Source organism: Salmo salar, chromosome 03 (assembly GCF_965601325.2).
Source record: "Salmo salar chromosome 03, fSalSal1, whole genome shotgun sequence".
In the NCBI taxonomy this organism is placed as follows: domain Eukaryota; kingdom Metazoa; phylum Chordata; class Actinopteri; order Salmoniformes; family Salmonidae; genus Salmo; species Salmo salar.
Window position 1 is genome coordinate 24,745,978 of NC_138293.1, and position 15,124 is coordinate 24,761,101.

At 40.1% G+C, this 15,124-nt stretch overlaps 1 protein-coding gene across 2 annotated transcripts in view; it reads right to left on the minus strand.

Moving 5' to 3' along the window:
• Positions 1–11,083, minus strand: part of LOC106599412 (pappalysin-2) — a 64,511-nt gene extending 53,428 nt beyond the window's left edge. Inside the window, exons 1-2 of one of the 2 annotated variants that reach the window (XM_014190627.3) lie at positions 8,521–11,083; positions 3,567–4,626 (exon numbers count right to left, since the gene is read on the minus strand). In XM_014190627.3, coding sequence (XP_014046102.1) covers positions 3,567–4,626; positions 8,521–9,496 — 2,036 coding nt within the window. In that variant the 5' untranslated portion in view covers positions 9,497–11,083. The remainder of the gene's footprint in view (positions 1–3,566; positions 4,627–8,520) is intronic. The other variant, XM_014190625.3, reaches the window with a different exon arrangement.
• Positions 11,084–15,124: the final 4,041 nt, after the last annotated feature.

A 15,124-nucleotide genomic window follows, 5' to 3' on the forward strand; every position in this document is an offset into this window, starting at 1 on the left:
TTCTTTCATCAGACCAGAGGACATTTCTCCAAAAAGTACGATCTTTGTCCCCATGTGCAGTTGCAAACCGTAGTCTGGATTTTTTATGATGGTTTTGGAGCAGTGGCCTCTACCTTGCTGACATACCTTTCAGGTTATGTCGATATAGGACTCGTTTTACTGTGGGTATAGATATACTTTTGTACCTGTTTCCTCCAGCATCTTCACAAGATTCTTTGCTGTTGTTCTGGGATTGATTTGCACTTTTCGCACCAAAGTATGTACATCTCTAGGAGACAGAACGCATCTGATTACTGAGCGGTATGACGGCTGCGTCATCCCATGGTGTTTATACTTGCGTACTATTGTTTGTACAAATGAACGTGGTACCTTCAGGCGTTTGGGAATTGCTCCCAAGGATGAACCAGACTTGTGGAGGTCTACAATTTTTCTTCTGAGGTCTTGGCTGATTTATTTAGATTTTCCCATGACGTCAAGCAAAGAGGCACTGAGTTTGAAGGTAGGCCTTGAAATACATCCACAGGGACACCTCCAATTAACTCAAATGATGTCAATTAGCCTATCAGAAGCTTCTAAAGCTATGACGTCATTTTCTGGTATTTTCCGAGCTGTTTAAAGGCACAGTCAATTTTGTGTATGTAAACTTCTGACCCACTGGAATTGTGATTCAGTGAATTATAAGTGAAATAATCTGTCTGTAAACAATTGTTGGAAAAATTACTTGTGTCATGCACAAAGTAGATGTCCTAACCAACTTGCCAAAACTATATTTTGTTAACAAGAAATTTGTGGAGTGGTTGAAAAATGAGTTTCAATGACTCCAACCTAAGTGTATGTAAACTGTATATAATCTACAGGAAATTGTAGCTCATTTTAAGCAGTCTATGATACTTTGCAACGCATAGGAAGCTCGGAAATGCACAGTATATCAAGATATATAATCAGTGGAGGCTATTGAGGGGTGGACGGCTCATAATAATGTCTGGAATGGAGTAAATGGAATGGCATCAAACACATGGAAACCAGGTGTTTCATGTATTTGATACCATTCTACTCATTTCACTCCAGCTATTACCATAATCCCGTCCTCCCCATTTAAGGTGCAACCAACCTCCTGAGCTATACAGTACCAGTCAAAAGTTTGGACACACCCACTCATTCAAGGGTTTTTCTTTATTTATACTATTTTCTTTGTAGAAAATACTATTTTCATTGTAGAATAATAGTGAAGACATCAAAACTATGAAATAACACATATGGAATCATGTAGTAACTAGAAACTTGTTTAAATCAAAATATATTTGACATTTCAGATTCTTCAAAGTAACCACCCTTTGCCTTGATGACAGATTTGCACCCGCTTGGCATTCTCTCAACCAGTTTCATGAGGTAGTCACCTGGAATGCATTTCAATTAACAGGTGTGCCTTGTTAAAAGTGAATTTGTGGAATTTCTTTCCTTCTTAATGCATTTGAGCTAATCAGATGTGTTGTGACAAGGTAGGGGTGGTATACAGAAGATAGCCCTATTTGGTAAAAGCTCAAATAAGCAAAGCGAAATGACAGTCCATTACTACTTTATAATATGAAGGTCAGTCAATCCGGAAAATGTTAAGAACTTTGAACGTTTCTTCAAATGCAGTCACAAAAAACATCAAGCGCTGTGAGGAACCTGGCTCTCATGAGAACCGCCACAGGAAAGGAAGACCCAGAGTTACCTCTGCTGCAGAGGATAAGTTCATTCGAGTTACCAGCCTCGAATGAAATTGCAGCACAAATACATGCTTCACAGAGTTAACAGACACATCTCAACATCAACTGTTCAGAGGAGACTGCGTAAATCAGGCCTTCATGGTCGAATTTCTGCAAAGAAACCACTACTAAAGGACACCAATAATAAGAACATACTTTTTTGGGTCAAGAGACTCAAGCAATGGACATTAGAACGGTGGAAATCTGTCCTTTGATCTGATGAGTCCAAATGTGACATTTTTTCTTCCAAACCCTGTGTCTTTGTGAGACGCAGAGTAGGTGAACGGATGATCTCTGCATGTGTGGTTCCCACCATGAAGCATGGAGGAGGAAGTGTGATGGTGTGGGGGTGCTTTGCTGGTGACACTGTCAGTGATTTATTTAGAATTCAAGGCACACTTAACCAGCATGGCTACCACAGCATTCTGCAGCAATACGCCAGCCCATCTGTTTTGCGCTTAGTGGGACTATCATTTGTTTTTCAACAGGACAGTGACTCAACACACCTCCAGGCTGTGTAAGGGCTATTTGACCAAGAAGGAGAGTGATGGAGTGCTGCACCAGATGACCTGGCCTCCACAGTCACATGACCTCAACCCAATTGAGATGGTTTTGGAAGAGTTGGACCGCAGAGTAAAGGAAAAGCTGCCAACATGTGCTCAGCATATGTGGGAACTCCTTCAAACTGTTGGAAAAGCATTCCAGGTGAAGCTGGTGGAGAGAATGCCAAATAGTGTGCAAAGCTGTCATAAAGGCAAAAGCTGGCTCCTTTGAACAATCTAAAATATTAAATATATTTTGTAATTTAACACGTTTAACACTTTTTTGGTTACTACACGATGATTCCATATATGTAGTAACCAACTACATGATTCCATATGTTTAATTTCATAGTTTTGATGTTTTCACTATTATTCTACAATGTAGAAAAAAGTACAAATATAGAAAAATCCTTGAATGAGTAGGTGTGTCCAAACTTTATATGTATATAGATGGTCTATTGATCTCTCACATCTGTGAAATGGATCAGACAACATACGCAAGTTTAGTATTTCTACCTACATGCTGTGCACTATTAAACAAAAAATATATTATGGCAATACATCATGCATTTTGTTTGAAACGCAAATAAGCCTGCCTGTCAAAATGAATAGAACGGAGCGGAGGAGACTTCTGCTTTCATTGTTTAGCCATAATAACTGTATACTTTGGCTTCTCTTTCCATTCCCAGTTTCACTTGCTTTCAGAAACTGTTCCAGAGTTTAAATTTGTGTGCCTTGAAGACAGACACTTAAGGCCTCTTTAGTAAATCAAGATATCGCTAATTAGGCGTTAAGCTCCCAAGGTCTCTGTAGAGCCTCAATATCATTACCGTCATTATCGTTAAAAACTCACAACATGCACAAAGTCCCATAAATACAGGGGCAGGCAGCAAAATACATTTTTGGTTGCGGTAGCTAAGGAAGGCTAAGGATGACAGAGACAAAACCCATTTTTTTCTTTGGCAGAACTAGTAAAGAACATCATTATAAACAGATTAATTTAATTTGATATTAGATAGAAGATTGCTCTGCACCCCAAAATGCATAAAGGTATTGCTTGTGACTCATTACTACTGTATATCTAAACGGGACAACTGCCCAACGCAGCAACTATTCATATTTTTTTCCTACTTACTAAAGTAATTACAGATATAAGAGCACAGGTATAAGAGTACCTAATGTAAAGTTTTACAGGAAAAACTCATAGACCAGTGATTTCCAGGAGCAGGGTTGAGGATTCCTGCCCCAAAAAATGTTTAAGAAAATATCTCACCTGTCTGGGGACTCTGGGTCGAAGCAGGTCTTCAAGACATCCGTGCCTTCCGGATCACAACAGTCTCCATCATCGAAGTCATAGTGGATGCTGTTGCACTCTGTGTTGCAGACCCCGTCCCTCCTCTTCCAGTTGTAGCAGGGCCCCAGGCGCAGACAGTCCCCACCATCGTGGCCCGTCAGTGGGTGGTCACACTCCGCATCACAGTGCCTGTTACCAATCTTACTGATCCAGCAGTTGCTTAGGATGAAGCGCTGGCGTAGAGATGTGTTCTGGATGGTATGCGTGCTCAGCTCCAAGCTGATGTTGTGGGACCGGAAGGCTTCGACAAGTGCCTGGTGCTGCTGCTGGATCTGGGCCTGGGAGACGGTGGGATGACTTCCGTCGTCGTTACAGATGTTGACAATGCGGTAGCGGATCCTCTTCTCTGTGCGCAGCTGCCAGTGGTTATTGTAGCCGAGGATGATGTCTGTGTTGTCACAGGCTGTTAATCCACAGGGAGGGGGCACAAAGGGGGATACATGTTCCAGCTCAGGGATAGGGATAATGACTATGGATGGGTGGTAGCCATCCTTATGAGGACTCCAATGTTGCTCTACCTCAGAGAAGTCAGCCCAGAGAGCGAGGTTTGGTTCCCTCTTATCAATCTGAGAGCGCCCTTTCAGGAGGTCCTCGTGAGTGCGAGGAAGCACCCATAACACAATGCCCCCAATGTGCCCTCGGAAGTTGTGCCCAAGGTCTGACTGGTCCCCACCGAGAAGAAGTGTTCGACAGGTCTCCATGAACGGGCTGTAGAGGTTACCAGACTGCAAACGGCTCTCCGCAACCTTGGCACCATCTATGTAGAGGGTCATATTGTGACCATTGTAGCTGGCCATCAGGTGAGTCCAGGAGTTAGGGTGGTAGCGCTGATGCCCATAGATAGTCGTTGCTTTGGGAGCACGGTCGGTACGAAGTGTAAAAAAGAATCTGGCATCTTTTCTCCCCCCGGGTTCTACTGTCCGAATACCTACTGACCATCCTTTCTCACTTAGGGAGTAGGAGCAGTTGTCAAAAACCCCTACACAAAAGGAAGACAAATATTATTTTGTAAAAAGGCATAAACATTGAGCATCCTCTTCCAATGTAATTAAAGCCAAATTACCCAGAGAGTTGAGGGGTTGAAGGTATTTCCCTAAACGAAGGCACTGAATTCACAGCTGTTTTTCAGAAAGAGAGACTCACATCTGGCTTCCAGATGTTCTATGCCGGGACAGCTAAAGGTCAGGGAACCCCTTCACCTTCCTTCCATACACACTGTACACACAAAAACGTGGACATTTTTGGGATATTGAAAAGAAAGCTGGGAAATTGTATGAAAATATCCCTCAGGAGGGTTGGCCAATATCATGGTTAAGCATTTAATTCACTCAAAGTAGTGGTTACAACACAGCATCTCTGCCAAGTAAAAGTTTTGATACTGTATTATTATCTGGCAACAGTAGATAGGCAGATTTATACGAGTAGAGGATAAAACTAGTCTGTAATTGATCTGTTAAAATGTTAATTTTGCCAATCAAACCCAGTTCAGGAATTAATTATTTTAATAGAAAAAATATGTGATAATATAATTGTGGAATAAACTCATTTGTGTAATGTCACATAAGGGTCACTAAAGATTGAGGCCAAAGCTTGTAGGTCATGATGAATATAAGTGACATGTGACGAGGATATACAAATAAAATAAAAAGGGAAACTGAAAGGAGGTGGAAACATGAGCACTTCCCAAATGAGGAGTGTAGCTTCACTCTTAGCAAAAAAGGTTCTATCTAGCAGAACTCTTTGAAAAACCCGTTTTGGTTCCAGGGAGAACCCTCTTAATTCCAGGGAGAACCCTTTTGGACTCAATGTAGAACCCTTTCCACAGAGGGTTTTTATATTGAACCCAAAAGGGTTCTGTCTGGAACCAAAAATGGTTCTACCTGGAATAAAAAAAGGTTATCCTATGGAGACAGCCGAAGAACCCATTTGGAACCATTTTATCTAAGAGTGTATCTACAGTCCTACTAAACACAACTATTAAGTGTTGCTATTTTCAGAATTGCAATTGCATAGATAGATAGGTTGGTAAGGGGGGTTCTATTCTCGATGATTCTTGGGCAGGGATTCAATCTGATCACACATGTAGGCTATGCACTTTTTAAAGGCACTGTACCCGCGTTCGCGGCGACCGCATTCACGGTAAACGCTGCATATGCCGGTTCAACCGGAAAATGACCTTTAAATGGCACATAGCTGACAAAGCGCGATCGGATTGAATCCTGGCCTTAATTGAGCAATTGTACCCAGCTGCTTCCTCCAGTCCTGGTTAAAAGACAAGGATGAAAACCTGCAGGCATTGTGGCTCTTGTGGACTTGTGGTTGCCTAACCCCTTTCAGTAGCATGTTAGTTTAACATATGAGAGGTCCCTGGTTCAATCATTGATCCTGGCTATTTCCCACATCATTCAATAAATTACATCCCAATCCAAATAATACTGTGATTCTTTTCTTGATTTTCTACATTCATGCAGTGAAATAATGAATAATGAATTGCCTATATCATATTGCCTTCAAGCCTTAGCCTTATTCTGCTGTTGGACTAGAGTGGGTATATTGCCTGCAGGATACGAGGAGATTACACTATCAATAACAATTTTATCTATATTGAACCTCCACATAAACCTTGCAATTCAGTTTACTCCTCCTGTTTGAAGTTTTAAACTAGACTAGACATCTTTGATTTATCCCACCTCACAGACAGCAGCGGAAACGGCAAAACTTCAAGGCTTGTAAAAAGGAATTTAGTTTTGATATTAATCCAATGATTGGGACAACTTAAAATGTATTAATTGAACTTTTCATCACATGTGGCTATGGATATATTTGCTGGGTAGCCTATGACTAAGCATTAACCCTCTCAAAACGTGACGTCAAAACAACAAGCCTGCAGGTGGCGGCCACTAACGTTGTTTCAACGTCATTTGTCAACGTATTGTGACATGGAATCTACATTATGTGGAAAATACATTGGATTTGCAAAAAGTCATCAACTGTTGTTTTGAGCGTGAACTTTCAACCACAGAATTATGTCATCGTGGTAACCTATTTGCAACTTAATACAAACCTGGTATAAAATATGTTGGATTTGTACCTTTGAAACAACGTCAGAACGTCAAAGTTATATCCATTATCAGAAAAAAACTATTGGCTGGGCAGCACTTCCTATTGGAGAGTAGATTTATCTACAGGCCTAGAGTTTTTTAAGCTTTGGTTGATGTTAAATGTAATCTTCAAGTTAATAATGAATAGGTTAGATTCAAGCCTCCATTTCAACCAACATTTTAAGTTAAATAATAGGACTAAATCAAATCAAACTTTATTTAACGTGCCTTTAAAGTTTGATTTGATTTGATTTAGTCCTATTTTTAACTTAGATTTTTGGTTGAGATAGAGATGCGATTCCAACATATCAATTATTCATTTGTAGACTGGAATTAAAGTCAGACTAAGTCAGTGGCACAAAATATACATCTCCTTCAAACGTTAATATTTGGTTGTGTTGACAACCAAACAAAATTCACATTCACTTTTTCAATACAGTAAATAGCCTATTAACTTGTCGACATGTTAACTATGAGATGTTGGATTCACATCCCCAACTAAACCAAAAATAAAAGTTAAAGAATAGGATTAAGGCAGTGGCTCTGATTAAACTATCCAAGGATTAGATACATCTCCTTTAAATCTTGATATTTGGTTGCATTGTCAACCTAACATTTCGATAAGACTTATGTAATACAGTAAATAGCCTATAGTTAAGGCTATCTTACAAACACATTTTATTTAACCTTAAAATTAGTAACGCATCAATGGCCACATGTTGAGATAACAGTAACTAGAACAGTATTAGTATGTAATTATAGAAAGCATGCATGTTCAAGAAAGCATGCAAAGGTTGCAGGTCTGTGGAGATCTACCGCAGGTCTGTGGAGATCTACCACAGGTTGGTGGAAACTTAATTGAGGAGGTATCAAATACATCAAACACATGGTTTCCATGTGTATGATGCAATTCCATGCGCTCCATTCCAGCCATTAGTATGAGCGGTCCTCATCACTGCAGCCTCCACTGAGATCTACACAGTATAAATATCTGTGTAGAATCTCGAACTGCATTGATCATTTGCACTATGTACTTTTAATGTAAACTACAATCCAGGTAATTTGGTTGTGCTATTTGATGAAGAACAGTAATAACACATTAAGTTGTTGTATAAATACAAAATATCTAACATTGTATTCCCATTTGAACTTTTTTGTGCTTTTAAATGGTTGAAAGTCCAGTGATAACACATTTAGATGACAACTAAACCAAAAATCAAAAAAAAAATTCCCCATTGGAATTTGGTTGTGGTTTTAGATGGTTGAAAGCATAGTGATAACATTGGGAATTCAACATACTCCTGGCTGTCTTATTGAGTGGTGAATAAAGGTTAAAATCTCATTGATCAATGTCTCGCCCAAAAATGACCCACATTTCTACGTTAAAATTACGTGGTGTGCCCAGCGGAATTTCACCCCTTAATAACCCATTTGCACCACATAACGGCTGATTTCCCAATTCCTCTCATCTTCCCAACCATGTCATTGAATTTGATCCTTTTTAACAATTTTAACACTTTAACAATTAAATGTAACCATTAAATTAATATATTAATAATGAATTAAACAAACCCAGACATGTTAAGTCTGAAATGCAAGATAAATTGTGTCTGCAGTGTATTCTGAGAGAGAGAGAGAGAGAGAGAGAGAGAGAGAGAGGAGAGAGAGAGAGAGAGAGAGACAGACAGAGAGAGAGAGACACACAGAGAGAGAGACACAGAGAGACACACAGAGAGACACACAGAGAGAGTCTTTTGTGGAATATCTCTCACCTGCTATGATGGCTGGGTTAGTCTGCCCACCCTCTGGTTTGACCCACAGTTCAACACTGAACTTGGCCCGAGGAAGCTCAATACCAGCTGCTGGATTGACCCTCAGTTGTTCCTTCTGTCCATTAAAGTACAAAGCAGACATCCACTTAGGGTGGACATCTGGGATCTGGGCACCCCACAAGATTCTGGCGGGGCCGGCGTTAGGTGGTCCCTCCTGATCCCCAGGGTAGTCCTCACTCTCAGCAGAATAGTCACTGTGCTGTCGAAACGTAGAGAATATCCCCCGGGAGTTGACTATGCTTTCAGGGAAAGCTGCCCGACTGTCTTCACCATTGGAGACTGCCGGGCTACGGCGGAACCTTCTGTGGAAGGTGGGCATGTCAGCCGTAACTCTCTGCTGCTTCTTGAGCGGCAACTGCTTGTGTGGGCCCTCAGAGCGCACACCATCAACCTCTGGTTTGTCATTGTCACTGTTTGAATCCACTGTCACCTCAGGCTGACTGGGAGGCTTTCTACTGGAGTCAAGGTGAGGAGAACTGACCATCCCCATACTCTTAACATGTCTCTCCTCCTTGTCTTTGGGTAGCACTGCCTCCGAGTTTCCCTGATTAACCTTCTTCTCACCATTGCCCCAATGAGAGGCACTATGCAGTCCTGGGTTAGAATTAGCATCAGAATTGCACCCACCTGAACAAGAGGACTTCTCAAGAGGACCTATATGATAGAGACCACTTTGCCTTGTGGTGTATCTCCTTGGGTGAGCCACTGGAGGGAGATGTAGAACTGATGCTGAGAATGTTACTTGTCTCGGCTGTCTAGTGGACCTGCACTGTTCACTTGCTAAGTGAGCCACTTCACTGTCAGCTCTCTGAGCCAATGTGCGTTTGTACTTTTGGATATGATCTGATTGAGCAGAGTTTAGCAACCATGTGTTGATCATTATGAGGACAACAGCCAGTAGTCTGAGACACAACATTTTGGAGTTTAGATTTGGAATTGATGTTTTGGAATGTTTTCAGTTTATTCCTTCTACGATATAAAAGTTGAATACACTAGCAACAAGATCCGATTTGATTAAAACACATATTCCATTAAATGATAACTGGGTAACTCTGTATATTTCTAAAATAATAGTATTAAAATAAATCCAAGGATTAAAACTTTTTAAGCAGATAGCCTATGTTTTGCATAAGCAATTGCCTATTTTGGTTTGGGCTGGTCTATTTAGTGCACTGCATTCAATGCCCTTTATTAAACATTTACTTAGACTAACACTTTAATTCACATGTGTTTACAAGGCAGGTTTGTCGCGCCTATTTTCCTCAGATGCCAGTTTTACTTCTAGACTTCAAAACGCCGCTAAATAGAATGCACTCAAAGGGGGGAACTGTAGCAGTATGTTACGTTGACAGCGCAAAATCTTCAGGCTATTGCATATTGAGGTTCAATTTATATATGGTTTATAAAAGCTTCTGGCTATTTTACCGGTCAAAGGAAAACGTCAGCTTGACTCACATCTAGCCTCACCTGCGCGCATCACATCAACTCGCCTTTGAAACCTGCTACACTGTAAACGGGTCATGCCTATTAAGGAAAGTGACGGTCAGAGCAGCCTGCCATGATGCCGCCTGATTGAACACAAATGATGAAACTACTGTATTAGGCTACTGTATTTGCAGCAACAATTTAGAATTTTGAATGAAATTTTGAAATATGTCGACGTGTTTGTCCAAAGAATTCAGTGGGAATTCTATTGTCACTGGTGGGTTTTCTCTTTATCTTCTTTCAGTATAGGCCCATTCAAGTAATGCTTTCAATGTTTTCATCCATACCTGGCAAAATAAAGGTTATTTCAGGTCTTGCCACCAATCTCCCCCTTGTGCGCTGTTTTCGATAGTGCCCGTTGTTGTTAACCTAACATTCACCCAGTGAGTAGAATGCAGGGGTGGCCAAAAATAATGAACAAGCTGGCTGATGCTTTTAAGACAATATTAATAATGCAAGGGCTATACTGTAAAGTCATATACAGTAAAGGTAAGCTTTATTGAAAGATTAACCTCAGGTGAAATTAAATTAAATGCAGTCATTAGGCGACACAATGGCAGAAATATAAGTAAGCTAACCATAAACTATTGTCTATTGTTCTTTTACTTGCTATTTCCTTTCTCTGCATTTAGTTGCAAAGTGACAATACAAGGTATGAGACAAGAGATGAGAGCAAGTAAATGGGAATCAGACTAAATGCTGATCCTGGTAATAGACTCTCCAAAGAAAAATAGTTCGTTAAATCACCTTCAAGCGCGCGTAAAGTCCTCTTGTATCCCCATTTGAAATTGTTAATATATTTTCTGCGCTGATGAACCGCCAGTCTCGCCCTCTTCCACAGCCTATTCACAAGATCAAAACAACGCGCTGAAACGTTTTATCTGTTACTTTCAGACTGACATCACTAACCCTGCCCCTACACACATACAGTAAGTGAGGAAAGTAAACCTCACTATTCAGGCAGTCACTCTACACACAGTTGACGTCGAGTTGTATGCACTGTCCGTCCTCCTTAACGGTATTCTTTGAGGCACTTTTATGAATAGGCTAGTGCACAACAGCCACTAAACAGTGATTCTGTCTGAGTCTCACACCATCTGAACACCACTCTCTCACACACGACACATCTGCTTGACACATGAGAAAAGTAGTTTACAGACACAAAGGATAAACCTATGTATTTAATTCAGTGGAATTTAAACGAGCATGCCTACATAGCCTAAATTGTTATGTATGCAGGTAAAGTTGGTATTATAAAAACTAGGGGTGCTCATGCTTGGAATCACTAGTGCTATATAATGTGATGCACCTGCAAACTGAGCAAACCAGAGTTGGGGGTCTTGAGGACGCTTGAAAACCTCTACAGCAGAAACCTGAGTTTTTTTTTTTTTTACTTCCTCTTTTTTTTTTACAGCATTAATACATAAGATAAACAAAAACAATTTTACTCTGATCTTGAGATTTATTTGCCAAGTCAACTCTAATTGCAATGGAAAATACCACTTGCATGTAGTTGTAACTTGCCTAATATAAACCATGTCCCAAACTTGAAATGAATTAGCTTGTTGCCACGGTAATAGTGTAAGAAGGGCTTTAACTTTAATGAGGAATATATGCATAATCTTATGTGGGAGTCTCTCTAAAGGTAACTGTGTTGATGACTTTGCCTTATTATACTATTTGAGATAGGACATTCAACTACAAAAATGGACTTGTACATCTTATTAAATGTGGGGCCCTTAGGTTGGCCCCTTTTTTTCCTTCATTTTTTTTTACTGCCATTATGTGTGGTTGAATTTGTGGGTTTTCTTCTCATGGACCTGTTGTCCAGGAATGAACTGTTCTTTAGAACTTTGATAAGACCAAGTAACTAACAAATTAGATGATAATGGTTTCAAAACTGTTGTAAATAGGCCTACTGTAATTGTATCTGGATATTGAAGCTGCTTAGCATTGGCCATATTGATGGGATTGTGGTCCACTCTACTATCAATCTTTCAGGAATGACACTACGGGTCTGCTATAGGAAGTCCCTGAACCATCTCTCCATGCTCACTTCTGATCGTGACCTGATCACGATCACCTGTCGACACTTCGACCACTAATATTGCGTGGGGCGGGTGACATGATTCTTTAGATTTGAACAAACTCATTTTGTTACAGTTTCTTTATTCAATTCTGCTTATTTCAATTTTTCCTGCAACTAAGCAATTGGTTAACAAACACGTAGTAGCCAGCTTGCATGCAGCCTTGCAAGTTAGTTTGAGTGAGATTCTTACTGATTAGGCTATAATGTATTTTTTCACAGTGAACAATGCCATTGTAATAATAAAATATTTCAGCTGTGCAGGTGTGTGTGCTACCAGTCCAACAGAGCTCGCAAAGTAATGAATTTGTACCATATCACTCATGTAACTAACTTACTAGAAATCATACCTCTTTATTAATCAAAACGTAGAATTGCAGCTGTTTTACGTCTAAACGCACCCATTTTTTCACCCCCACTGTTTTTGTCAGGTTCAATTTGCAAACAGCCCAGCTAGAAGCAACTGGCGGTTATGGCAGGGGCCCCTTAAGGGGTAAAAAGGTTCCTAACAGTGGGAGGCAAGAATTCCGCAACCAGCCTGAGGATCTGCCTGCAAAACATTCCTGCTTTTTATCAAAGTGCTTTGAGATCCAGCTGCAACGGTGTAAAAAAAAGTGAATGGCTGCTGCCGGGCCTCATCCCCCACTGCAAAGGACCTCTAGGAGATTATCCTTCATTTGAGCTTGCCCAACCCCAACCCCTATCTGAGTGACCAGAAAAGGAATGGGGGAAAATCCAACCTGATGTGCTGGATGGACAAATGGAGAGAGGGAGGGGGGGGGGGGGGGGAGGGGGGACCCTTTCAAGAGCATTGGTAGAAAATGAAAGAGGGGGCCCACAATTGTTTGGAGGTAAATGTAACTTAAAGCCCCCATGCAGTCTTTCTATTTTTAAATCATCACTTTATGTCTAATAATTCATTGTGTGTGTTTATTTTTTTTTATATAACTCAAAAATATATGTTTAATCATTTATTTCCCTAAGCCACTGAACTGCTCAGTCTGTTAGGAAAAATATTTGAATATGAAATGTGATATTTACATTCACAGCCCTGATTGGCTGATAGGATGGTCTAGAGCCCAACCCTTCAACCCTTCAAAAAAAAACAACAACAAAGGCACATCGTATTCTACCTGTCAGTTGGAGCTGGAATTGGACCCTGAAAACAATGAACTTCCATAGGTGAGTTGGCTACCTTGTCATGTCATCATTACAGAAAGCATACATAATGGATCTTAATTTGCTATATCATTGTTGTACAGTTTTCAATAGGTCACCAGAAGATGCAGGGCCAGAACAGCCTGTTTGCATGGTGGACCATCCTGGCCTATACTCATTGCATTTTGCAATGAATAGACGTCAGATTATATGGTATAATCTTCAGTATCATCACAAAGTCTATTTAATAATTTTATGAAATAGACTTTGTGATGATACTGGAGATTTTAACTTATTTAAACAATATATGCGTAAACACTCTTCAATTACACATTTTTTATGTTTTCTGCTGTTGAAAATTGAACAAAGAAACCAGACTGCAATGAAAGGTTGTTGTCATTCAAGATAAATTCTCTTGTCAGTTATTTACATAACATAATAAACAGTCCGTAAACAAGGTTAGAATGAAAGTTTGTAAGTATTTGTTTTACATGTGCTCAAGGTGTTTCTTTGAGAGGAAAACAGATCATGGTGAAAGTAAGAGGGTGTTAGCTAAACATAATCGAATAGGAGGTATAGAGAAGCAACAGAGTAGTCATCGATGGTATAAAATAGAATCAAGTAGCGGTTTTATTTACATTGTCATCACAAGCTTTCTCCAACACTGACATTACTATAGTCAACTATAATCACATCCTATGACAGGAAAGATGGAAGAGTTAGTATTTCATACTTATTGCACCCACATTATTACACTTAGCTTCTTAACAAGAACATACTTGGCGGAATCTGTTGTGCTATGTGATGGTTGGAGTGAAAATCTACCGAAGAATAGATCTCCAGGAGGATGGTTGGTGAACACTGCCCTTACACACTGTACAAATGTGTTTTGAAATTGTCATACAGTCAATCACAGATAGCCCTGCCCGTTGACAATTCCTACAAATTGGTTATAGGGCATGGGTCAACTATTACACTCTCTGAAAGAAGTCATATATACAGTAGAAGTCGGAAGTTTACATACACTTAGGTTGGAGTCATTAAACCTCATTTTTCAACCACTCCACAAATTTCTTGTTAACAAACTATAGTTTTGGCAAGTCACTTAGGACATCTACTTTGTGCATGACACAGGTAATTTTCCAACAATTGTTTACAGACAGATTATTTCACTTATAATTCACTGAATCACAATTCCAGTGGGTCAGAAGTTTACATACACTAAGTTGACTGTGCCTTTAAACAGCTTGGAAAATTCCAGAAAATTATGTCATGGCTTTAGAAGCTTCTGATAGGCTAATTGACATCATTTGGGTCAATTGGAGGTGTGCCTGTGGATGTATTTCAAGGCCTCCCTTCAAACTCAGTGCCTCTTTGCTTGACATCGTGGGAAAATCAAAAGAAATTAACCAAGACCTCAGAAAACAAATTGTAGACCTCCACAAGTCTGGTTCATCCTTGGGAGCAATTTCCAAATGCCTGAAGGTACCACGTTCATCTGTACAAACAATAGTATGCAAGTATAAACACCATGGGACGACACAGTCGTCATACCGCTCATGAAGGAGACGCGTTCTGTCTCCTAGAGATGAACGTACTTTGGTGCGAAATGTGCAAATCAATCCCAGAACAAAAGCAAAGGACCTTGTGAAGATGCTGGAGGAAACAGGTACAAAAGTATCTATATCCACAGTAAAACGAGTCCTATATCAACATAATCTGAAAGGCCGCTCAGCAAGGAGGAAGCCACTGCTCCAAAACCGCCATAAAAAAGCCAGACTACGGTTTGCAACTGCACATGGGGACAAAGATCGT